Source organism: Pleurodeles waltl, chromosome 4_1 (genome assembly GCF_031143425.1).
Source record: "Pleurodeles waltl isolate 20211129_DDA chromosome 4_1, aPleWal1.hap1.20221129, whole genome shotgun sequence".
Classification (NCBI taxonomy): Eukaryota; Metazoa; Chordata; class Amphibia; order Caudata; family Salamandridae; genus Pleurodeles; species Pleurodeles waltl.
Genome location: NC_090442.1, coordinates 527,577,504 through 527,604,030, shown reverse-complemented (window position 1 = coordinate 527,604,030; position 26,527 = coordinate 527,577,504). Strand labels below are relative to the sequence as shown.

The following is a 26,527-nucleotide window of genomic DNA, read 5'->3' as shown; positions in this document are numbered from 1 at the left end:
GCTACCTGTCATTTCGGGTTAGTGGGTGAGGCTCAGTATCTGGAGATTATCTTCTTTGAGGGACCTCCAGCCTTGTGGTCAGAAGACAGTTAGTGCTCTGACTGGATTCCCCTGTGCGCATGTTGTGAAAGTGCCACACAGTGCAGCAAACTATGTTTCCCAGTAAGCAGTGGACTCTTGTGCATGTAGAGAGAGGCAACAGCAAACTTCGAGCTTCAGGCGTAACTTCCCTTGTGGTGCTTGACTTCTTCACTGTTTGACAGCTCTCTCTCACTGCAAGCAGAGTGTTTGCTGTAACTTGGTGGGAGCTGTCAGCTCCAGCCAAGCTACAGCAAACAGCTATGTCCCGGATGTGGGCACCTTGGGATATAGGACCTGGCACTGGGGGGTGGTGGTCCCTAGGGCCATCAGTGGCTACGAGAGGGGAGTGCGCAGGTCCCTTCCAATGTAATAGCCCCAAGGAGGTGGTGGTTCCTGGGGCCTGTGGGTCTGCAACGGACCCCCTATTTCTTTTAAATTAGCCCCAGGGTGGTCCCTGGGGCTGCAGAGGGCCATGTGCCCCCGCTCATCATTTTATTTTGTGCCCCAGGGAGATGGTGGTCTTTGGGGCTGTGGGGGCAGCGTGGCCCCCAACATTCTTTACAATTAGTGCACCGAGGAGATGGTGGTCCTGGGGCTGTGGGGGGGGGGGGCATGCAACCCCCTCACGTTCCATATAATTAGTGTCCAAGGAGGTGGTGGTCCCCAGGACTGCAGGGGGACAAATGCCCCCCAAATTCCATATAATTAGTGCCCCGGGGAGGCGGGGGTCCTGGGGCTGAGAGGGGGCTGGGTGTCCCCCTGCATTATTCACAATTGGTGCCCCCGGGAGGTGGTGGTACCCAGGGCTGTGAGGGGGCCAGATGCCCCCCTGCTTTTTTTAAGTTCAAAGCCCTGGGGAGATGGGAGTCCCTGGGACTGTGGGGGCCAGGTGGCCATCCACATAGAAAATGTAAATGCCCCTGGGACCTGGCTCACCAGGCAGCTTGTAAAAATCAAGCAGAGCAGCCCACGCTGTTTTTTTTTTTTTTAAAGTGAGTTTTTTTGTTTTTTTTTGCTTTGGGGTGGTCCCACTGGGACCCCACATCAGAGGTAAGGGGTCAGGGTGACTCCACCCTGGCCTCCTGTCTTTTTTCTTACTTTTTTGTTGGTTGGCAACATTTCCTGGTTTGAAGTGTCGGCAGTCAACCAGAACAGTGCATTTCCCTTCACAAGCGCCTTACTTTTTGTGAAATCATCATGAAGGATCCACGGCCCTAGATGCACAAATTTGCTTTCCCTTCAATATCTCCAAAACTACTGGACAGATTTACACCAAATAAGCAAAAGTATAATCTGCATACAATAGCTAGTTTTCATGGGAAACACATGCTTTATTACTCCCCATTTTTCTTGGCCCCCTCTTGTTGGATCACCACAAAACTTTCCATATGCAACAAGAATCATGGCACACTTTTGTTTTAGGTTTCTGCGAAGAGTCATCAAAAACTGTGCTAAAGATATAGGCAAGTCAATAAACTATTTTTCTATGGAAACATGGTCCTACTATAACTATCTAATGGCGATCATCAGCAGTATATATATAAATAAATATATATATATATATATATATATATATATATATATATATATATATATAAAACAAAGGAAAAGGTTATAGTTAGATGGAAATGTTAGTAAAAATATACCATTTTAAATAAATGAAACCACTGAAATTCACCAGTTATATTTATCTCAAGTAACTGTAACTCAAGCCCTACAGTAATTATAACTTGCACCCCCAAAATGAACATTATTGTCATAATGTAATTTCAGATGTATGATGCTATAGAACATATCATGAGTGATATACTATGGGAGGTACTTTCCAGTGTATGGGAGAGCATAAGATGTGTTACTTTGTAGCTTGAATTATAGTTACTTGAGTTTCCACAAACTTTAAAACATTTCAATTTTCATAACCATATTCCATCTTTTGGTTCATGGAAACTATGGACCAGCATATCTTTAAGCAAAGTGTCCCTTCTATATGTTATTGCCGGACTAGTACCTATCTTGTTCTTCAAAATGAGTTCCTGAACCGAGATATCCCATCTACTTCTCAAAATCCTCGGCAGGCCCGCGGCCCTGTGAGTATTTCATGATAAATTAAATGGGATTATGGTCCTCTTTTGCTTTATTTGATGTTTGGAATAAATGACATTTTTTGTGTATGGAGTGGATTGGAAACAAATCTTCTTTAGTGTGCTAAATTTGTAAATTCAAACAGTTAATTTTTTTTATTTATGATGACATACAGTAAATAAACTGTTGATTTTCTAGATGTTAGGTTGACAGCTAGTGGGCAGTGTCTACAAACCAAACTATTTAGAAAGTAAACTGCAGGCATTTCTATCATCCATGTTCATAGCAGTCATGCCCCAAATTTTAGATGGAACATTCCATACAGAGAATTTCCCCATGCTAAACATAATTGTAGTTCTGAAGAGGATTATATTTTGACAGGTGATGCATGCAGGGCAGGTTGCAGTTGAGGGTTTATTCTAGAAAACATCTTAAGATAGCAATTAAACATGCAGATCTGGTGAGTAGAGATAAGATTTTATTCCAAACATCAAATAAAGCAAAAGAGGACCATAATCCCATTTAATTAAACATGAAATACTCACAGGGGCCGTGGGCCTGCCGAGGATTTTGAGAAGTAGATGGGATATCTTGGTTCAGGAACTCATTTTGAAGAACAAGATAGGTACTAGTCCGGCAATAACATATAGAAGGAACACTTTGCTTAAAGATATGCTGGTCCATAGTTTCCATGAACCAAAAGATGGAATATGGTTATGAAAACTGAAATGTTTTAAAGTTTGTGGAAACTGTAAAGCCTGGACACATAGTAACAATGTGACTAGTGTCCTCTTAGAGGGTACCCAAAGGAAATAGAACATTACCAAATTTACAACATTGGCTTTGGCATCCTGTGCTATTCTGTTACTTCCTTAAGTCCATTTTTGATACTCAGAAGCATTTCATACTAAAAGAAAAAGTGCAAAATTGCAAAATTACATGTAAGTGTTAATAGCCATTTGCGCTCGGTTTGTTCATGTTCTTCCAGTGCTCCAGTGATAGGATTTTTACCGAAACAAAGTCTAATTTAAGTAATGTGACATAATGACATAATCTCCTGCATTTCATGTAAAAATTGTGATGCAAAATACCAGGAATTACTCAAGATTATACCAGCATAAATAAACCTTGCCAAGAAAATTTACTTAAAGTGCCTCTTTGTTTGGTAGAGGTGCATTACAACCAGCAGCCTACCTGGTTACCAGAAGTGACAAGGCAGAGTGTGAAGTCATGTGTCTATATTTTCTCTCTTATTTCATTCCCCTACTTCTACCACAGTCCCTCATGTTATTGTACATATGGTTAGTGGAGGGAGGCGGCGAGAGACTGAAAACAATATCACTTCCATTGGGTCTTGTGCACAAGGTTTTTGCAAAATCTGACATAATGCGCATGAATGCAATTATTTGTTTGTATTTATACTATGAAACATGAAGATAAATAAATATATTGTTTCATATTAAATATTTTGATCAATATTTAATAGCAAAATGACTCAATACAAATACCTTCCTGTAAATAACACTCACTGATTTGAAATTTAATGACTGATAAATTGGTATTTGTTGGACTTTTTTGCTTATGCAGGGTCATCCCATATCATTTTGCCTCCTGCCTCCTCTTTTTTCTGACCTGTTGCTGTTGGCTTTTGAACTCTGAGCACCTTACTGCTGCTAACCAGTGCTAAGGTGCATATGCTCTCTGTGTAAATTGTATTGTTGATTGGTTTATCCATGATTGGCATATTTGATTTACTAGTAAGTCCCTAGTAAAGTGCACTAGAAGTGCCAGGGCCTGTGACTCAAATGCTACTAGTGGGCCTGCAGCACTGGTTGTGCCACCCACATGAGTAGCTCTGTAATCATGTCTCAGACCTGCCACTGTGGTGTCTGTGTGTGCAGTTTTACCTGTAAATTCGACCTGGCAAGTGTACCCATTGCCAGGCCTAAACCTTCCCTTTTCTTATATGTAAGACACCCCTAGTGTAGGCCCTAGGTAGCCCCAAGGGCAGGGTGCAGTGTATGGTTAAGGTAGGACATTTAGTAATGTGTTTTATACGTCCTGACAGTGAAATATTGCTAAATTTGTTTTTCACTGTTGCAAGGCCTGTCCCTCTCATAGGTTAACATGGGGGCTACCTTTAAATCTGACTAAAGTGTAGATTCCCTTTGGGAGCTGATGGACATGTGGAGTTTGGGGTCTTTGAGCTCACAATTTAAAAATACATCTTTTAGTAAAGTTGATTTTGAGATTGTGTGCTTGAAAAGGCCACTTTTAGAAAGTGGGCATTTTCTTTCTTATACCATTTCTGTGACTCTGCCTGTTTGTGGATTCCCTGTCTGGGTCAGTTTGAAGGTTGGGCTGGTTGCACCTCACACTAGACAGTGACACAAAGGGAGCTGGGGTGTAGCCTGCATATCCTGATGAGCCATCTTTGCTAGGAGGGAGGGGAGAAGTGGTCACTTATACCTGAAAGGGCTGTGCCTGTCCTCACACAATGCAGTCTCCAACCCCCTGGTGAGTGTCTGGGGCCTGGCCTGGGCAAGGCAGGATTTCACATTCAAAAGAGACTTTACTTTAAAGTAGGCCTACTTCAAAGGAGAAATTGGGTATAAGAAGAGCACCCAAAACCACAAATTTTAGAACACTTCTGGAACCAAGAGGAACCTCTGCCTGGAGAAGAGCTGAAGAGCTGAGGAAGAAGAGCTGTCCTGCCTGTGGCTGTGCTTTGTGGAGCTATCCTGCAGTTGCTGCTTCTGCCAGAGTAAGAGGGCAAAGACTGGACTTTGTGTCCCTTCCATTTTGAGAAAAAATCTCCAAGGGCTTGATTGAGAGCTTGCCTCCTGTTGTTTGAAGTCTCAGGGACAGCAAAGACTTCTCTCTGCCAGCACCTGGAGCCTTCTGGAGAGACCCCTGCCCTGACAAGTGGTGCCCTATCCAGTCCCTGAGCCCTTGAAAGGAAAAGCTGGTGAAAATTCAAGAAAATCAACTTCGGATGACTCTGGACCAACGCCGCTGCTGAATCTGGTGATGCCGCCTGCAACAGACTCCGTGATCTTCGCTGGAACGCCATGGCCTTCGCAGGCCCGACATTGCTGCAGCCTTGTCGAAGTCCGCGACTCCGTGGAAGTCGCCGCACCACGCCGTGACCGACAACGCTCGAAGTGCGCAGATTCAACGTTTCAAACAGACGCCGCGATCCACGACTTCGCGCATCGGCTTGCTTCCATTCTTCACCAGGTTACTGTACCTAGGGGTCTGCATGACTCAGTGGCCGGTGCCGCTGGTGTCACATTATTTGGAACAACTACGTCACAATGCCGTATTAACACCTCATCGAAGCATTTTGTGTTTCTAAGCGCTATTTTTGAATTTAATCTTTAAAAATTCATAACTTGACTTGTGTATGTCGGATTTTTGTCATTTTGGTCTTGTTTTGTTTAGATGAATATTTCCTATTTTTCGAAACCTGTGTTGTCATTTTGCAGTGTTCTCATTAAGTTACTGTGTGTGTTGGTACAAATACTTTACACCTAGCACTCTGACGTTAAGCCTACTGCTCTGCCAAGCTACCAAGGGGGTAAGCAGGGATTAGCTGAGGGTGATTCTCTTTTACCCTGACTAGAGTGAGGGTCCTTGCTTTAACAGGGGGTAACCTGACTGTCAACTAAAGACCCCATTTCTAACAGTATTCCCAATAATTAACCAACATTGGCCCTCATTACAACATTGGCGGTAAAAGCCGCTTACCACCATGCAGAAGACCACAAACACACCGCCGCAGCCGCGGAAATCCGCTACAACTATTATGACCCACAGCTTGGAATCCGCTGAAATTCAGACACCCACACAAGTCCGCCACACCAAAGGTCAGTGATAAACTGGCGAAAACAAAACCTCCACCGTCACAGCAACAGAAATACGCCCACACTATCACGACACACAAATCCCCACGGCGGTCTTTCAACTGCGGTATTCCAATGGCGTACACACCGCCACGCTCAAAATACACACACATTGGACAATTCGAAAACACACACCTGAAACACATACACACACCACTCCCACACACCCATTACAAAATAAAACACCCACCCACATCACCCACAAACCCCTATGACCACAATTACCGAGAGAAGGCCGGAGAGAGACACCACAAACAACTACCAAGCATCCACAGGCACACAATACCATCACCCATAGAACTTCCACGCACCTCACACAACACACCACTAAATAGCACCCCACTTATCACTACACAAACCACCCCACACATTACCCACACCACCCCATGGCACAGCAAAGACACCCCAGGTTCTCTGAGGAGGAGCTCAGGGTCATGGTGGAGGAAATCGTCTGGGTAGAGCCACAGCTATTCGGATCACAGGTGCAGCACACCTCCATAGCTAGGAAGATGGAGCTAGGGTGCAGAATAGTGGACAGGGTTAACGCAGTGGGACAGCACCAAAGAAATCGGGATGACATCAGGAAGAGGTGGAACGACCTACGGGGGAAAGTGCATTCCGTGGTCCCAAGACACCACCTTGCGGTTCAGCGGACTGGCGGCAGACCCCCACATCCTCCCCCACAACTAACAACATGGGAGGAGCAGGTCTTGGCGATTCTGCATCGTGAGGGCCTCGCAGGAGTAGATGGAGGAATGGACTCTGGTAAGTCAAATCTGAACTATTACATCCCCCACCCTACCTGCATGCCAATAACATACCCCCACCCTCACCCCCATCACACCAATTCCTCACAAATGTCCCAACATCACAAACCACCCATCCCAACACCAAGCCCCGCATGCAACAACAAAGCATGGACACCCATTACCAAAGCATGGCCACTGCACATACCCATACACCCCCCTAAACCACAATCACACAAGGTCCCAAACAGGAATGCAAGCACTGGGGTACACGGCCACCCACCTATTGCACACCATGGCACACACACATGTAATAAACATGCCCTTACACCCCTGCAGGACCCCTACCTAACGTCACCGAACAGGAGGGTCCACACATGTCCACACCACCAACAGAAGAGGCCCACAGTGATGACAGCAGCTCTGTCCAACTGGATCTAAATGACCAGCCCGGCCCATCGGGGACCTCGGGACAGTCAGTTCCCCTCAGACAGTCACAGGCCACTACAGAGCTTCCCCCCTCTGGAAACACCAGAACAGCACCCACCTAGCGGGCCCATACCTCTGTCCCCAGGACACGTCAATCAGCAGTGTGTCCACCACTACAGGGAACCCAGGCTAACCCACCACCCCAACAACACCAGGGACCTGGGGGCAGTGGTAGTGGGCACACGGTCCAGGGGACGGAGGCCCAGGAACACAGGGGAACTGGGAGGGCTGCTGTGCGACAGGGGGAGGACAGGCCAAGGGAACCAACTCTCCACAAGGCCCTCTCCAACATCATGGGAGCCTACCACCACTCCCAGGAGATGATGGCAAGGGTACTGGCCAAGTTTCAGAAGACCCAGCACCTGCAGGAGGAACAGTATTTGGTCTTCAGGGAGGAACTCAGAGCCATCAATTTCACCCTGGGCACCATCGTAGGGGTGCTGAAGGAAGTACTCAACACCAGGAGGGACACTGTGGCACAACAAGGGGCCCCTGACACTAGCCTGGACGATGAACTGCCCACCACCTCCGCCGGTGCAAGTGGACAGGAGGCACCGCCATAGGACCACCACACCAGCACCCCACCCCCTGCAGAGGAAGAACCACACCGCAAGCGGTCCCTGAGATCCAGGACAAAGACAGAGAACGATGCCAAGACCCCCGCCAAGAAATGAGACCACCCTGAATGTCATCTGTCTGTCCCACTTTGTCACCCTGTCCATCCTCAAACTGCCCCAGCTCCACTTCCTATGCCCATTTGGGCAATGCACCTGTAAGACTAATAGACTGGACTCTGCCATGGACATTCCTCCACCATCACCCCTCACCATTTTACAACCCCCCTCCATTATTGAGCACTTAAATAAACACCCTTGAAGCACAAAACAATATGGAGTCAGTCTGTGATTTCGACATAGTGTATTAGCAATTACAGTGTCAAAATGCTCTTTCATATGTAATGTCAACATACCTATGTCACACAGCTCTAGTCCATGAGGAAGCAAAGCAGATGTCACACAGTGGGACCCACATCTGTGAAATCATAAGGGAAAGTGACAACTCAGTGACCATACACTGGCTGAAAACGATAGACAGTAGAGAGGTAGTAGTGTTAAAGTACATGTAGTAGGCAGGTTTGTATTCTTACCTGTGTCTCACTGGAAATATTGCAGGATCTCCAAGTTCCTGTTGTCGATGTCCTCTTCTTCTGCTTCCTCGTCTTCACTGTCCACAGGCTCCACAGCTGCAACAACACCGCCATCTGGACCATCCTCCTGCAGAAAAGGCACCTGTCATCGCAAAGCTAAGTTGTGAAGCATACAGCAGGCCACGATGATCTGGCAAACCTTCTTTGGTGAGTAGAATAGGGATCCACCTGTCATATGGAGGCACCTGAACCTGGCCTTCAGGAGACCGAAGGTCCGCTCTATTATCCGCCGAGTTCGCCCATGGGCCTCATTGTAGCGTTCCTCTGCCCTTGTCCTGGGATTCCTCACTGGGGTCAGTAGCCATGACAGGTTGGGGTAACCAGAGTCACCTGCAAATGGCGAGGGACAACTGTTAGACATGCACTAACCTGTAGGGATATCCCCAGACAACCATTCAGACAGACTTGCTTCCAGGTGCTCACCCAATAGCCACACACGGTGCCTCTGGAGTTGACCCATCACATAAGGGATGCTGCTATTCCGCAGGATGTAAGCGTCATGCACTGAGCCAGGGAACTTGGCATCAACATGGGAGATGTACTGGTCTGCCAAACACACCATTTGCACATTCATGGAATGATAGCTCTTCCGGTTTCCGTACACCTGTTCACTCCTGTGGGGGGGTATCAAAGCCACATGGGTCCCATCAATGGCACTTATGATGTTGGGGATATGTCCCAGGGCATAGAAGTCTCCTTTCACCGTAGGCAAATCCTCCACCTGAGGGAAAACGATGTAGCTCCGCATGTGTTTCAGCATGGCAGACAAACACTCTGGAGAACACGTTGGAAAACATAGGCTGGGGCATCCCTGATGCTATGGCCACTGTTGTTTGAAATGACCCACTTGCAAGGAAATGGAGTACTGACAGCACCTGCACTTGAGGTGGGATTCCTGTTGGATGGCAGATAGCTGACATCAGGTCTGGCTCCAGCTGGGTACACAGTTCCAGGATTGTAGGTGATGATCACATGTCTTTCCTCCATTGTCGACAGGTTCACCAGCAGTCTGTACACCGGAGGATGCCGCTATCTCCTCACATGTCCCAGCAGACGGTGCCTATGAAGGACAACAGCGAGCACAGAGTCTACCAACTCAGAGGTACATACCCACATCTTACACAGAACATGAATTATAATCCGATATTTAGTCTGTATGAGTGTTGAGGCAAGGCCTAGGTATGTGTGACGCAGTTAAAAAATTAAGCCATGTGGGCCCCTGAAATGGCGGCTGCCTGACCTGTAAAGTGGGACAATGGGATGTGAGGTAACTGCGCTGGCATTGTACACCGTCGCGGTAGGCAGTCGAAGACCACAGCGCAATGCTGCATTGGTTAACATTGGACTCTATGGGTCCCAGGAGCCAATGATGATGTACGCCGGCGGTGATGGTACGCACCGCCGTGGACGTGACTGCCATTTTCTATCTGTTCAATCACTCAATACCTGATCTTCGACAGGAGAGGACCTACACTGCAAGTGCTGCTGTGATTCGGTCTGGAAGAGACAATGGCTTGTGCGTTTGGGGAAAGGGCCCCTGCCTTCACATCGGAGGAGTTGGAGAAACTCGTGGATGGGGTTCTCCCCCAGTACATGCTACTCTACGGTCTTCCAGATAAACAGGTAAATACACTGGGAGCATGCTGTATGGGCTATGTCTGTGTGGAGTGGGTGGATGAAAGATGGGGGGGAGATTGACGGTGAGTGCATGTGCATCATGGCAAGGGTAGGGATGGGGGCCAATGACTGTGATGGTGCATTTGCTAATAACTTTTCTTTTCCCCCTGTACAATTCATGTAGGTCAGCGCCCACCAGAAAAAGGATATTTGGCGTGCCATTGCCAAGGACGTCCGGACCCTGGGGGTCTACCACAGACGGAGCACCCACTGCCGTAAGAGATGGGAGGACATTCACCGCTGGAGCAAGAAGACGGCAGAGGCCCAGCTGGGGATGGCCTCCCAACGTGGGAGGGGTGCCCGTCGCACCATGACCCCCCCTGATTTCAGAATCCTGGCGGTGGCGTACCCGGAGTTGGATGGGCGCTTGAGGGCATCACAGCTGCCACAAGGGGGTGAGTACACTCTCATTCTGCTGATTTTGCACGCATTGGAGGTGTCTGGGTGGGGGAGGTGGGCTGTGGGTTTCCCTAGGCCAGGGCGAGTGTGCTAGTTAGGTCCCCTTGTTCTGGCAGACCCTGTGGCACCCCAAACTCACCTGTGTAAGTGCCAAGTACACCTAGTCAGGCTCCTGTCTCATCCAAGTGTGCAGATGTCGTCCATAGCCTTGTAGGCCATGTCCCAGGGATTGAACAGTGGATGTCAAGTCTGTGGCGTACTGCAGGGGGCTTCTGTGTCTGTCGTGTCCGCCAACAGTAGCGATAATGCATGCACTCAACATGTCTTTCTTCTGTCATCCCCCCCTTTTTGTGGTCTTCCTGTTCTTGTGTGCATTAGCATCATCAGGCAGAGGAGCAGTGGCACCGGAGCAGGAGGGAGCTGCATCCCACATGGCCCTGGAGGGCAACACTATGGACTCGGAGTTCACCAGTGGGACGGAGGGCGAGGGGAGCACCACAGCGGGGACAGGAGCTGACACCAGTGACACGGACTCGTCCTCTGATGGGAGCTCCCTTGTGGTGGCGGCAACATCTGTGCCCCCCGCATCTACTGGTACAGCCGGCAGCCCCCCTACCAGCACCGCCCTCCCAGCAGCCCCTCAGCCTTTGCCCTGTGCCCGCTCACCCAGGAGGGTGGGCATCACCTTCGCCCCAGGCACCTCAGCCCCTGCCCCAGTCCCCCCTGCAGCCCTCAGTGAGGAGGCCATTGACCTCCTCAGGTCCCTCACTGTTGGGCAGTCTACCATTTTGAATGCCATCCAGGGTGTAGAAAGGCAGTTGCAACAAACAAATGCATTCCTGGAGGGCAGCAAGCTTTTCAGACTCTGGCCTCAGCACTGATGGCAGCCATTGTCCCTGTCTCTAGCCTCCCCCCTCCAACTTCCTCCACCCAGACCCAATCCCCTCTACCTCAGCCTATCCCAAGCACACCTTCAGACCAGCATGCACATACGTCAACACACAAGGGAAACTCTGGCAAACATAAGCACCACACATCCCACAGGCACTCATGCAAGCATCACACACATGCAGACACACCAACATCCACTTCCTCCACTGTGTCCCCCTCGTCTTCCTCCTCCCTCCCTGTCTCGTCTACACTCACACCTGCATGCACTACATCTACAGCCACTACTTCCATCACCAGCACACCCACCACCACAGTCACCACCTCCACTGCCATTCAAAAGTCCCCTGTGTCCACTCCCAGTGTGTCTGTCACGCCCCCTCCCAAGATACACAAACGCAGGCACACACCCACGCAACAGCCATCCACCTCACGACAGCCTCCAGCGCATGCACCTTCACCCAAAGTCACCAAACGAACACCTCCTACTACCACAACCTCTTCCTCCACTCCCAAACCCCCTCCAGTACCCGTCCCAGTGTTCCCCAAAAACTTTTCTTGTCCAACCATGTCCTCTTTCCCACACCTCCCCCACCTCGTCCCTCTCCTAGGGCCCGACTCTCTGGGTCCCAACCTAGCACCTCAGCCTAGGTCTCTGGGACCAGTGGTGCCTGTAGTCACCGGAATCTGGAGTGCACCGGCCACCAGGGCAGCCAGTGTGGCACGGAGCCTCAGCACGGACAGTCCCCCACCTATCAAGCATCAAAAGTTGGCCAGTGCCCGCCGGGAGAGGGTGAAGACTCCAGCCACCAAAGCCGCTCCCAGGGGTACAGGTGGGAGTGTGGATTCAGCTGTGACACCTTCCAAGGTGGGGAAGGGCCACAAGAAAGTCAGCACGGCTGGGAAGAGCAGCACGGCGGAGAAGACTGCCATTATCCCAGCTGCCCAGGAGGCCACCGCCACCAGCCCTGCTGCCCAGGATGCGACCACCACCAGCCCCGCTTCCCAGGAGGCCACCGCCACCAGCACAGCTGCCCAGGAGGCCACCGCCAGCACCAGCCCTGCTGCCCAGGAGGCGACCGCCACCAGCCCTGCTGCCCAGGAGGCCACCGCCATCATCCCCGCTGCCCAGGAGGCCACCACCAGCACCAGCCCTGCTGCCCAGGAGGCGACTGCCACCAGCCCTGCTGCCAAGGAGGCCACCGCCACCAGCCCTGCTCCCCAGGAGGCCAACGCCACCAGCACAGCTGCCCAGGGGGCCTCCGCCAGCACCAGCCCTGCTGGTCCAGACAGGACCGCCAGTACCAGTCCCGCTGGGCCAGACAGGATCACCACCACCTGCCGCGCTGGGCCAGACAGGACCGCCAGCACCAGCCCCACTGGGCCATGAAGGACCGCCAGCACCAGCCCCGCTGGTCCAGACAGGACCACCAGCCCCGCTGGGCCAGACAGGACCGCCAACACCAGCCCCGCTAGGCAAGACAGGACTGCCAGCACCAGCCCCGCTAGGCAAGACAGGACTGCCAGCACCAGCCCCGCTGGGCCAGACAGGACCGCCAGCACCTGCCCCGCTGGGCCTGACAGGACCGCCAGCACCAGCCCCGCTGGGCCATGAAGGACCGCCAGCACCAGCCCCACTGGGCCAGACAGGACCGCCAGCACCAGCCCCACTGGGCCAGACAGGACCGCCAGCAGCTGAGTCACTGCAAAGGACCCCGCCGCAACAAGCACCGCTGAACAGGGCACCGCCGCAACAAGCACCGCTGAACAGGGCACCGCCGCAACAAGCACCGCTGAACAGGGCACCCCCACCACAAGCACCGCTGAACAGGGCACCGCTGCAACAATCAACGCTGAACAGGGCACTGCCGCCACTAGCACCGCTGAACAGGGCACTGCCGCCACAAGCACAGCTGAACAGGACACCGCTGCTACAAGCACCGCTGAACAGGGCACTGCCGCCACTAGCACCGCTGAACAGGGCACCGCCGCCACTAGCACTGCTGTCCTATGAGCGCCAAGGGCACTGACGCTACTGAGTCCGTCACGAGCAGGATGAAGCACTCTGGGCACCAAGCCCCCTCCAGAACCAGTGGAGATTCACATCCACTACCTCTGTCCTTGGCAGGATGAAGCACTCTGGGCACAAAGCCCCCTCCAGAACCAGTGGAGTATCACATCTATCTCTGTCCTTGGCAGGATGAAGCACTCTGGACACAAAGCCCCCTCCAGAACCATTGGAGATTCACATCCACTACCTCTGTCCTTGGCAGGATGAAGCACTCTGGGCACAAAGCCCCCTCCAGAACCAGTGGAGATTTACATCCACTACCGCTGTCCTTGGCAGGATGAAGCACTCTGGGCACCAAGCCCCCTCCAGAACCAGTGGAGATTCACATCCACTACCTCTGTCCTTGGCAGGATGAAGCACTCTGGGCACCAAGCCCCCTCCAGAACCAGTGGAGTATCACATCCACTACCTCTGTCCTTGGCAGGATGAAGCACTCTGGGCACAAAGCCCCCTCCAGAACCAATGGATATTGCCATCCACTACCTCTGTCCTTGGCAGGATGAAGCACTCTGGGGACAAAGCCCCCTCCAGAACCAGTGGAGTATCACATCCACTACCTCTGTCCTTGGCAGGATGAAACACTCTGGGCACAAAGCCCCCTCCAGAACCAGTGGATATTGCCATCCACTACCTCTGTCCTTGGCAGCATGAAGCACTCTGGGCACAAAGCCCCGTCCAGAACCAGTGGAGTATCACATCCACTACCTCTGTCCTTGGCAGGATATGACACTCTGGGCACAAAGCCCCCTCCAGAACCAATGGAGAAAGGCATCCACTTGAGAGACTGTGGCTTTGCACTCCCCAGGATGGAACAGTGGGCAAACCACCCACTTGTGAGACTTGAGAGACTGTGGCTTTGCACTCCCCAGGATGGAACAGTGGGCAACCCACCCACTGTAGAGACTTGAGAGACTGTGGCTTTGCACTCCCCAGGATGGAACAGTGGGCAACCAACCCACTGTAGAGACTTGAGAGACTGTGCCTTTGCACTCCCCAGGATGGAACAGTGGGCAACCCACCCACTTGTGAGACTTGAGAGACTGTGGCTTTGCACTCCCCAGGATGGAACAGTGGGTATGTGGTCCCCTCGTGGATTTGGCATCGTGGACACAACCGGCTGAGGTGCCCCCCCTTTCCCTTCCCCCTGAGGTGCCTGTTTTATTACTATCTGATGCCCCTGCAGTATTCTCTCCGTCATGTTCGAGGATTGAGTGTGGGCCTCACCCATTCCGTGTGGGCCCAGTGTTCCACGGACTTCAGTGGAGCACTACCTGAACTACTATTCTTGGTTTATATTTTGTTTATAGTGTATATATATATTTTTGCATCCTGGATTTAATATATTACAATGGTTACACTCATTTCCTTTTGTCTTTGCATTCTTCCGGGGGGGTTGGGGGTGTAACTGTAATGTATCAATATGTATTAGTGTGTGTGTTGTCGTGGGTGAGGGTGTTGCGTATTGCGTGTGGGTGTCCCTGTTTTTTCCCTCCCCCCTCCCCTGTGTCTTAGGTGCAGTACTCACCGTGGTCTTCGCCGCCGGCGTTCGTGCTCCTGGTAGAGGAGCAAGAAGATAAGGGCTAGCAGGATCTGGAGCTCAGGTTCCATGGCGTCCTGATTCTTCGTGGGGTGTGTAGAGGTGAGCGTTTTCCTTTCGAAGTCCTGTTTCCGCCGTGTTTTTGTTCGCGGTGAATCCACCCCGGAAAAGGTGGCGGATTGGTAGGTTGTGATACTGTGGGTGGTACATTGTCCTCCGCCTGTCTGTTGGCGGTGACCGCCAAGCTGTTTGTTCGTACCGCCGTGGCGGTCGGAGTGTTAAAGTGGCTGTCTTTGCTGGCGGTTTCCGCCACAGTCGTGATTCCATTTGTTTTTCCGCCGGCCTGTTTGCGGTTTTACCGCTGCTTGAACATCGACCGCCAGGGTTGTAATGACCACCATTATGTCTTATTCCATGATCCAAAAGCCCATATATTCATTGAAACATCTTGGCCCTGCCTCCACCTTTCAACAAATTTACTGGGCACTCCAACTGGTAACAGTTCACATATTGTGCACACCATTGACAGTTTGGGGTCAGATCAATCCATTCTGTAGAAATATATAGGGGGTTATTACAACTTTGGAGGAGGTGTTAATCCGTCCCAAAAGTGACGGTAAAGTTACGGATATACCACCAGCCGTATTACGAGACCATTATATCCTATGGAACTCGTAATATGGATGGTGGTATTTCCGTCACATTTGGGACGGATTAACACCTCCTCCAAAGTTGTAATAACCCCCATAGTCTGGATGCTGTCATTACAACATATGCTGGACAAGTTCTACCCCTAGAGAGAAACTGATCAATCCTAAATGTATATAATTTATCAGTAAACCATGGTTGTGCGAAATAACTTAATTTATTAAAAATCTGCTTGCAGAAATCATAGAAGGAAGGACAAGAGACAAGCATATAAAGTTGACTCTCAGACATCTGGGACCTTAAGAAACACTCTGACACTCCAAATTTATAAGGGCTGGTCAACATATAATTCATATGAAAAAGTTGGCAGATATTAAAAGTTGAGGTCCCCACTGTAATGACTGATGGATCATGTTCACAACCACACCTTTTGTTAACTCCTCGCTCCAGTAAGCAGCTTTCATTTCAAAGTTGTCTTGACTATGTTGGTTGCAAAGAGCATGCCAGGTTCGAATTCTTTTTTTCTTTTTTTTAATCTGTTTATTAATCATAGCATTCACTCAACAGTACATTGGCTGTTAATAATTTTGCGATCTGTTTACTTACATATATAAGCTTGCACAGCGCTATTACACAATGAATTGTCAAAAAAAAGGAGAAAAGCAGGCATAAAACGAAATAAAAGGGAAAAGAAAAGAAACATTCAACTTAAAACTGTGCAATAACTAATTACTAATTAAAGACGCAACTAAACGCCACTAGTGTCATTTCTAGTGTTGGCTATCCCCGACAGAAGGTGGGGGAAGGAAGAGGAAGGAATACAGCTAATATGTATAAGTAAAACGGTGGTCATAATTGAGGTATGAATTATGTCTTGCGGGGCGTGATGGGGCGCAGAACTAGATTGATAATAAGCAAGCTGGATATGGATTGCATAAAGGCTTAACCGCAGAAGAAGCATCCTGATATGTTACGTTGTTGCATTGAAGGGGGGGATGAGGATATTAATAATGAAAGTAATAATAGTGGGGCAGCTAAGAGTAGCGTGCTGACGGTGTCAACCAGGACTGTAATAGTTATATATGGTGCCCCATTTACGGGGGGTATATGTCATCCCTCGCTTCTATTGCCACCACAAAAGTGTCCCAAACTTCGGGCCATCCTGAATAAGGCCTTTGTATTGTAATAAGCGAAGTGTCTGGGCTTCAGCTTGTGAACGGCTATGTAAGTCACGGAGCCAAGACGAGTGAGATGGGACGTGTGGAGCTTTCCAATGTGTTGCTATTAGGCGCTTGAAAACAACAAATGCTAGATCTATAAATCTGTGCATCTGTTTATCCACTCTAGTACGGTGGCGTATGCCAAGTTCACAGGAATCTGGTGTGGGCAACAGGGTGTGGGACGAAATGTCTGCTGTGACGTCCGTAACGCGGTGCCAGGCCAAGTTTATTGAGTGGCAACTCCAAACCATATGGTAAAAGTCGGCTGCCGGATCAGCACACCTTGGACATGCCGGGGTCGTGCTCGGGTATATTCTTTGGATGCGAGCCGGGGATAAATATGAGTGGTGAATATAATTGAATTGGGTATAACGCAGGCGAGGATTGCAGGATATTGACTTGATCATTGCGAGAGCTGCAACCCAGGTTTTTTGTGGTAGTGGTGAAGGGGGGACAGAGTCCCAGCGTGCCTTAGCATGCGGCAGAGTGGTACAAACTACTGCTAGTAATGCTTTATATAATTTAGTTATAATGCCTTTTGTGCTACCTATGGTAAGGATGGTAGTAAGTAATGGGGACTCAGGAGGCTCGACGTTGCCAGCACCCCAGAGGTTATTGAGTAGCCGCTTGATGGCGCTGTATGTCAGAAAGGCACCGTTGTGCATAACCCCGGCAGACACCAGTTCCGCAAAGGTGTACATCGCGGAGCTGGAGTATAAATCGCCCACCTTCAGTGTGTTTATGTCCCGCGTATCATGGTGTGATGAAAGGATTTGGGTGCCCGGCAATTGAAACAGCAGTAGCAAGGGTGAGTAAGGGGGTTAGGGGGCCTTGCTTTGGACCTATCTACGCCAACAGAAGCGAGCTGCTTCCAACAGTATGAGTTTTGAGGGTAGGGGGTGAGGGCCAGATAACAGTGTAGACAGTAACCTTTGCGGGGCTATATATGCCTGCAGCATTATGCTTTCGGTGGGAGAAGTGTCTTGAAGCCATGGGGATAACCACGACAGTTGAGCAGCTGCGTAGTATCTTTCGAAGTTAGGCATGCCCAGCCCACCCGCTTCTTGCGGGTATTGTGTTATAGCCAACGCTACTCTGCGTCTATCTTTGCCCCAGAGCAGGTCAGTTAATATTGAATGCAATTTACCAAAGAACGAGCGTGGTAAGCATAACGGGAGGGCAGTAAAATAGTATAAGAACCTTGGGAGGATAAGCATTTTGGCTATTGCTACCCGACCCATAGGGGATAGGGGAAGTGAGCTCCAAAATGGCATTGAGCTGCGGGTGGAGCTGAGTGCCCTGTCAATGTTACCCTCTTTCAGATCTACAATAGAGTGATAAATCTGCACCCCGAGATATTTAAAAGTTGCATGTGACCATGGTAATTTATATTGCGGTAGTGCCATGTGGAGGTCAATCGGTATGGAGGTAAGGGGGAAGATACTTGACTTGGACCAGTTGACATGTAGACCAGAGGCGAGAGCAAAGGAGTCTAGCAACTGCAACACCTCTACCATAGAGGTAGAGGGATTACGCAGGTATATCAGGGCATCATCTGCATATAAGGATATAATATGATGAGTGTTAGATTCCGGGATGCCCCATATATGTGCGTAGCTGCGTAGTTTAATTGCTAATGGTTCCATGGCAATAGCAAATAACAAAGGAGACAATGGACAACCTTGTCTAGTGCCTCTGCCTATAGGGAATGCTTCGGAGATAGTGCGTCCATTTTTGACACAGGCTGTGGGCATGGAATAGAGCGTTTTGATCCAACTAATGAAGCCGGGCCGAAACCGAACGCTTTGAGTGTGCATAGAAGATAATTCCAACTTAACGTATCAAACGCTTTTTCAATATCTAGGGAGAGGGCCACCGCTTCTGTTTCTGTATTGCTGTGCATTATGTGGAGCAGCCTTCTGATATTTAAGAAGGTGCTTCTCCCAGGAATAAAGCAGGACTGATCATGGTGTATCAGGCTTGATAGGTAGGGGAGTAGCCTGTTTGCTAATACTTTCCCTAGCAATTTGCAATCTGTATTGAGGCGAGAGAGCGGCCTGTATGATTTAATATCGAGAGGATCCCGGGCTGCCTTTGGAAGGACAACTATTAGAGCTTCGCGCATGGAGTCTGGCAGTTGTAAATTATGGTGTGCTTCGCTAAATACCTCTGTGAGTGGATGTAGGAGATGGATAGCATGGGAGTTAAAATATTCTACCGGTAGACCATCCGAACCGGGGGTTTTGCTGCGTGCCATTTGTGCCAGAAGTAGCGGTATTATCAAGAATGTGTTGGTTTTGGGAGACAAGTTGTTGTATGTCAGTTAGGTGCTGCTCCGCCGGCGGGGGAGGAGACATGTAAAGGGTACGATAGTATGTGGAAAAGGCTTCATTGATACCTGCTTGAGTGTTGACAAAGACGTCAGGGTTTAGACGTATCGCACCAATGGGTGATGGCTGCGAAGGTTGGCGTGTCAGCCACGCTAATAGCCTCCCAGATCTATCTCCCTCAGCGTGTTGTCTTGTCATATAATGTCTGTAGTCGTGCTTACCTAGTCTGGTGTCTGCTTCATTATGGGCAGCTCTAAGCGAGTTCAGTGTTGTTTGTGTGGACTCGTCTCTGGCGACCACAATCTCTGCTTTGCGGAGTTTTACCTCCAATTCTTGTAGTTCTTTGGTGAGTGCCTTTCTTACCCCCACCGTGGCTGCAAGGCAATGTCCGCGTATCACCGCTTTATGGGCATCCCACTCTATAGCACGGGATGAAGTTGTGTTTTTATTCAGCAGGAAGTAATCAGCCAGTCTCTTGGCCATATCTGCTTGAAAGGGGGGGGTCTAAAAGAGCTTCTGGCTGCAATCACCATGTTGGTATACGAGTGTGCATGTGGTCCCAGACCATTATTACGCATAGAGGGTTGGGGTCTGATATGGTGCGCGCTAGGTATTCAGACATGCACACTTTCTGAATTACGGCTTTGGTTACGAAGATCTTATCTATTCTGGTATGTAGCTTGTGTACAGGGGAGTTGTAAGAATATTCGCGGTGGGTGGGGTGGCCCACCCTCCATACATCCCTCAGGCCATTATTTAAGGCCCAGCTTGCTAATGCTTGTGAGGCGCGATTGGATGGGGCCGTGGTAAGTAGGGGTAATGAGCGGTCTATTTGAGTGTCTAGTACGCTGTTAAAGTCGCCCCCCCCCATATGCACTCTAGTGTGGGGTCACTGAGATTGCCAGTGGAGAGCGTGGATACGAAATCATGTTGATTTGCATTTGGGGAGTATAGTGCAACCAGGGCTAAAGGGGACCCGTCAAGGGTGCCTTCCAGTGTCACATGTCTACCGTTTGGGTCGCATTGTGTGCGAGATAAGATAAATGGAACCCCAGGAGCAATCCAAATCGCCACTCCGTGAGCAAAGGACGAGGAAGTGGTGCCATGCAATTGACCTTTCCATTTTGAGCGTGTGTTTTCCAACGTGGATTTAGAGAGATGTGTCTCTTGTAGTAGAGCTATGTGTACCTGATGCCTCTTGAGAAAGGCATAAACCCTTTGCCGTTTATGTGGCGTTGCCATGCCTCTAATATTCCATGTGAGTATCTTATATTTCAAGATACCTTGGTGAGTTTGGGTGGCCATGATGCTTTTATAGCTTTCGTGTAACCGGAGAAATGAGTGTCCTCCGTCCCCATTATGAAAGTGTTGTGACGCTTGCCCGCTAAGACTAGCCAGTAGATATCTGTGATGTTGTGAGCTGTAATCCTATTGCTATAATAAATATGACATGTACGTTTGCTGCTGTGTTTGCGATTAACTAACATGTGACAAAACCAACAACCAAATAAAAAGGTGCTCTCTAAAACAAAATATAGCAACACTTGAAATACTAAAAGATAGAAAACAATTCCAGCAGTTGCCGGCATGGAAGAACGGTCCATATGGAGCAGGGGGGTGCTGAAGGACATTGGTTCAGAGTCATGGATTTACCCTGCCCGGATTACTCATGGTGCAGAGTGCGCCGCCCAGGACCACAAGCGGGTCGCGCGCCACAGTAATGAAACAATAGTGCCTCCCAGTCGCCACTGAGCAGCCAGAGGGGGGGAAGCCATGCCGCTGCAACCGGAAAGCAGGAGTAGGTGGAACTTAATTGCCTAGCAGATGTCATTCGCTGTGTGCGGCGTGAGGAAAGGACCACGCATGGATTCCGCTGAGTCAGAGTTTACGTCCTGTTCCACATCCACGTCCGTTTGTGTGGATAGGGCAATTGGCGACGTGTTAACAAATCTAGATGTGGCCCGCAGGAGCAGGGAGCGTTCGGTTTGTACCTGTTCAGGTAAGGGTTTAGTGCCTTGTTTTTTACGTTGCCTGCGTCCCGACGTGGAGGAAGACCTATTATCACCCAGGGTCGGCTAGACCCCTGGCATGCAGCCAGGTCCAGGCATCTTCCGGAGTGGTGAACAAAAGTGTTCGAGTATCATCCTGCACCCGGAGTCTGGCTGGGAACATCAACGCATACTTGATGCTATGTTTGCGGAGGCATACCTTAACACAATAGAAGGAGCTCCGCTTCTTCTGTACTTCTGCTGTAAAGTCTGGGTAAGCTGTAATCACAGCGTTTTCGAAGCATACCGGACCAGACTTGCGGAATAACTGTAGGATGAGGTCTCTATCTCGATAGTTAAGGAGTCTTACTATCAGCGGGCGTGGTTGTGAGCTAGGTGGAGGGGGCCTGCCGGGGATCCTGTGGGCCCGCTCAACGGAAAAGAACTTCGGGATGTTGTCTTTAAGAATTGTGTCCGTAAGCCATTGTTCTACGAATAATTCAGTGCTGGGGCCCTCGGCATGCTCAGGGAACCCCACCATACGAATGTTGTTGCGCCGGGACCTGCCCTATGCATCCTCAGCTCTGCGTTTTAAGGAGTCCACCTCTGTTGATAAACCTGCCAGTTGCGATTGGAGATCTTTCACAGTCCGGGGAAGGATTGCAGAGTCTTTTTCAAGTCTGACACCCTGTCGGCCAGTGCGTGTTGATCAGTGCGAAGTATGTTCTGTTACCGAGCCTATTTTGGCTTCTAGGGTGATCTCAGTGTCTAGAATGGCTTGCAATATCTTTTCAAATTGTGACATGTGTGATTGTAAGGTAAGTTCCAACTTCTGCAAAGCCAATTGTGTGGTGACGTGGGCCTCAGAGGGGGGTGGGGTGTCGGGGTCCATTTTGCACAGAGGTGCTCGTGAGGTCTTTGGTTTGACCATTTGGCAAGTGCGGGTCTGAGTGGCCGTTAACGCAATGTGTGCGGCCGAATCAGGAGTCACACCAGTCCGGCCTGGATGTTGAGGACGAGCAAAGCAGGAGTAGGCCAATAATATTGGAAAGTAGTGGCCTAATGCGTTGGATATTGCTTGCGAAGTTTAAAGATTGTGATGCTGGTAGGAGATTATGAGTAGAGTCTAGAGGGGTGAGGACGGAACTCTGCGTAATTTGTTGGGGGCTATATCTGCTCCAGATACCTTGGGGCGCAGGGGGGTAGTTAACACAATTGCACACTGCGACTCGATAAATGTTGCCGAAAGGCTCACCTCATGCAACCGACCAGGCCCGTTGTCCGCTGCGCTCCTGACCACCGGTTGTGTTCCTGCTGCCTCACCCCACCTGTGGTGAAGCTTGAACAGGCTCTGGGCGAGGTCCTGGATTTGTAGAGACTGCTGTAGAAACGCTGAGTGCCCACAAAACGATCCCTGCCACAGCAACACGTTAGGATGACCTCCCCAGGCAGGCCGCCACAACCCCCAGCGCCTGAAATTATAAGCCTGCTTCTGCAGGCCACGTTGTTTGGGGCGCGGGACCGCAACGGATCAGCCCTGCACTGCGATGCGACTTCAAAATGTCCTCTTAGGGCCGACGCCCTGACGCGATGCACCCCACTGCGGCACGCTCCACCGTACTGGTGGAGCCGGTAGAGAAGAGGCAGTCACCGCTGCTGGCCAGAGATTAACAGTTCAAATGACTGCCACGTCTTATTTGGCCCCGCACTGGCACTGCATACGCGGCACGGCCTCCAGGCCGGCCGCGGATCATAGCACCGGCCACCGGTGAACGGGGGGCCGCCACCAACATCGGCAACCTCACTCGGAGGACGATGGTCGCACAAGCCTGCACCGGCAGGCCTTAATCCCAAAGAGGCGGCGTCGCGGCAGGACAGCCCCGGCCGGCGGCGCCGCCGCCACAGAATGACCTCTGCGGCCCGGCGCGCGAATCCAGTGCCCCAAGCGAGGTCCGATCTCCGGCGGCACGTCCCTCAGGCACGCCGCGAACCCGAGCTCCAGCTCCAGCTCGCGGAAGGTGTTACACGCCGCACGCAGCGAGCGTGCAGGCCGCCAGCGCGGGTACAGGCCGCGACCCGGCCAAACGCCCACCGCCCACCGAACGGCAGCGGCAATCCAGTCCCAGTCGCGGTCGTCGGTGTGGCCTCAGGCAGCACGATGAGCGACGCCCGTACCCCTTAAAAGGGAGGCGCGGGCGCCGCTTGCAGGATGTTTATTCGGGCCAGGGATCGGAGCTGCAGTTTATACTGCCGCTCCGGTCGCCATCTTGGCCACACCCCGCCAGGTTCCAATTCTTATATTAACACTCCCTGAGAAAAGACTCCAGCAGGTGGATCGTCTCATATTTCATATTGGACCAGTAGACCATACTCAAATAATGTCTTATCTGAAAATATAAAAAAGGTAGCCATGGGCAGAACGAACCCTGCAAGTTAACTAAAGATACAATAGTATATTATTGTAAAATGTTCTCCACCCTTTCAGTCCCCAAGGTTTTCCAGACTTGACAGTTGTGACCTTGATGAACAGCAGGGAAAGCTTGCCATCATAACATTGAGAGATATATGTTATTTTAGTGACCTTGAAATGATCATCGCCAGGCTTGCAAGGTCCTAATGCAGATCCCCACCACCTTAAAACACTCTTCAAATAAAAACCTTCTGTGAAATAAAGAAGATTTACAGTGGCTCCTTCCCATAGACACAGATTATAAATAGAGGGTATAATCAGTTCCTGAAATGTTTACTAATAAGAGAGACATATGATTTATTATTGTCACCCAGTAATAAAAGTTAAAACCTGGCAAGACCCAACTACGTCCTTTCAGTAGAATATATTTTAGTGCTTGTCTAGATTTCTTATAACCCCAGACAAAGTTACTTACACTGAGTGTATCCTATTGATAAAACTTGGCTAAAACAAGTAGACGAGGAGCATGGAAGAAAAATACAACAAAAAGGTGGGCACTTTGCCATCAATGCATTTAGAATGTTTTGTTTTTTCTTGACTTTCAAAACAGAGTGATAATTAAACAATCGCTTGTGACTAAGCTCAGAGGTATTCGAATCTTCTCTTTACTTCTTAAACAATAGATAGTGACAACGCTCTGCGTGGATTTTCATAATGAGAAATATCAAATGCAATTCACTGACCCCTAAGAAATATGGGTTATTGCTGCATTTTGTGCAATAAAAACACTCAAAACACGTAATTTATAGGAATGGATATAGTGATATGTATATATTTTTGAAAAGTTAACTGAAGTTAAGTTTTCAAATTAAAACTCAACAACTCCTGAAATTCGCAAGTTATGGATAGCTGTAAAATCCAAATAAATTACACACGCAGTGTAAATCATAGTCACATCACAAGTGACAAATGATCTCACAGATGACATTACACTTTGTTACCATTAACCATCCAGATGAGTAGTTTGTATATGATTTCTTTATTATGCTTTGTGTCATTTTATGACGTGCTGTCTGGTGATTTTACCTATTTGTAGAAATAGTGTAAGGTCATAAACATTGCATTTGGTGTGCAAATTATGATTTGCACAGTGGATATCCTATTAATGGTTTGTGGAGATTACCCTAACTGGCAAATTTCAGGGTCTTTATTTTAGGTTTTAATCCACAACTTAACTTTTCTTTGTCTGTTTCTTTTTAAGTTACTTAAAATTTGTGGTATGACGAAACTTAAATCGTAAATTTTCTTTGACCCCGGGCTATTAGTGTTATTTTTTCTTGATATTCTACCGTCTTCAGTCTTTCTTTCCAGTGGATTGCAATTGGCCAATCCGAGGTATGCATGGCCACATAACCAAGAGTGAAATTATTGTCATATTAAATGTGTTTTCTCTGAAACAAGATTTCTGTTCTCAAATTCAAATATTTGTTTTCCACACAACATCTGTTCCTTTTGGGATCAAGTTCAGAAGTATCCACGTCTTACTTCTAAAGTTTGAAAACCACTTTGTGAGCATTTAATTTTGTTTTCATCATGTGGATGGGTGAGTGAAACATTCCCATACCAAACACTCATTGATGCGTCCTTCCTCTTTTCCTTCAAAGGCAGAAAATGCTTATACCTTTGCTGCTGGAACTGTCATCTGAGATTTGTGGCGTGGATTGGCTGTCCTGGTGCAATATCAGCTCCACTTTCCTACCAATGGAAACCATTGTATCACACACGGGCCAGAAATGATGCAGTCTTTGGAAAGGAGAATGACACAAATGCACTAAAATAGGGCATTTTTTCTTGCTCCAATAAAGATCGAGTTATTGTAATGAATGAATACTAATATTTTATCCCGTCATAACACTACTTTACTCTAGTTTTCTGAGCTTGTGAACTTTGAACAGAAAATGTGCAAATTAACACAATGTTTTGAGGCAGACTTCCGATTTCTTGCCAATGGAGTGCCACTCTAGGAACACACGTTTATGGATTATATGAAAAATTTCAGTTCACCATAATTGCTTAGTGTTATTGACAATCTGACCCCCAGGAATCTGCTAAAGAAATTTAAGTAATGCATGTTGTAGTTACATTCTTTATATAGTACTTGTCTTGCAGGCTCCAGACAAGACCTTGCGCCATGCTGATGACGTTCAAAGGCAATGCTTCCTGTTCTGGCTCTTGAGCTTGCACGTTTGAGTGTTAAGGCTTTGAATGCTACAAAAAATATATCATTTTTTTAAGCAATGAACACTGCAATCGACAAATTTACTTCAAGCATCACCTCTAATTGACAGAGAGTTTAACCAATAGTCGGGATGCCAGCCTCCATATATAGACATGTTTTCTGACCCATTCCAATGCAGCTAGGAACTTAGAATTCAGTTGGACTCTGAACTTTCCCTGTCTCCTCACATTGCATCAATGACTGATTTTTTCCTGTGTGCATTTTTTCGAATTTTACCACTTTGGAACGTTTCACTAAAAATATGAGACATGTATTCTCTTTCATCCAGGTCATGGTTGGATATTTGTAATTCCATATATTTGGGCAATATTTCCAATATATTTAAAACTCTACTACTCAAATCGTATTTGGTATGAAAATAATTGATCATATTCCTACCAGAATTACATACTTACATTGGCTGTTTATGAATAAAACAATTTTATTAAATCAGCTTCTTTTGGGCATTACGTTTTTTTTACTTTACATTACATTTTTTAGCATCTGAAATTAACAAATATTTACAAAAGCCTAGATTTAACTTTATATCAAACCTTCTCTTGAGACTCTC

General features: G+C 48.8%; 1 protein-coding gene across 1 annotated transcript in view; it reads left to right on the top strand.

Annotated features, from left to right (window-relative positions):
* The window catches only part of LOC138288536 (E3 ubiquitin-protein ligase PDZRN3-B-like), a 1,139,595-nt gene extending 1,113,593 nt beyond the window's left edge, over nt 1–26,002 (top strand). The window contains exon 3 of the mRNA XM_069230067.1: nt 25,343–26,002. Coding sequence (XP_069086168.1) covers nt 25,343–25,384 — 42 coding nt within the window. The 3' untranslated portion in view covers nt 25,385–26,002. The remainder of the gene's footprint in view (nt 1–25,342) is intronic.
* Nucleotides 26,003–26,527: the final 525 nt, after the last annotated feature.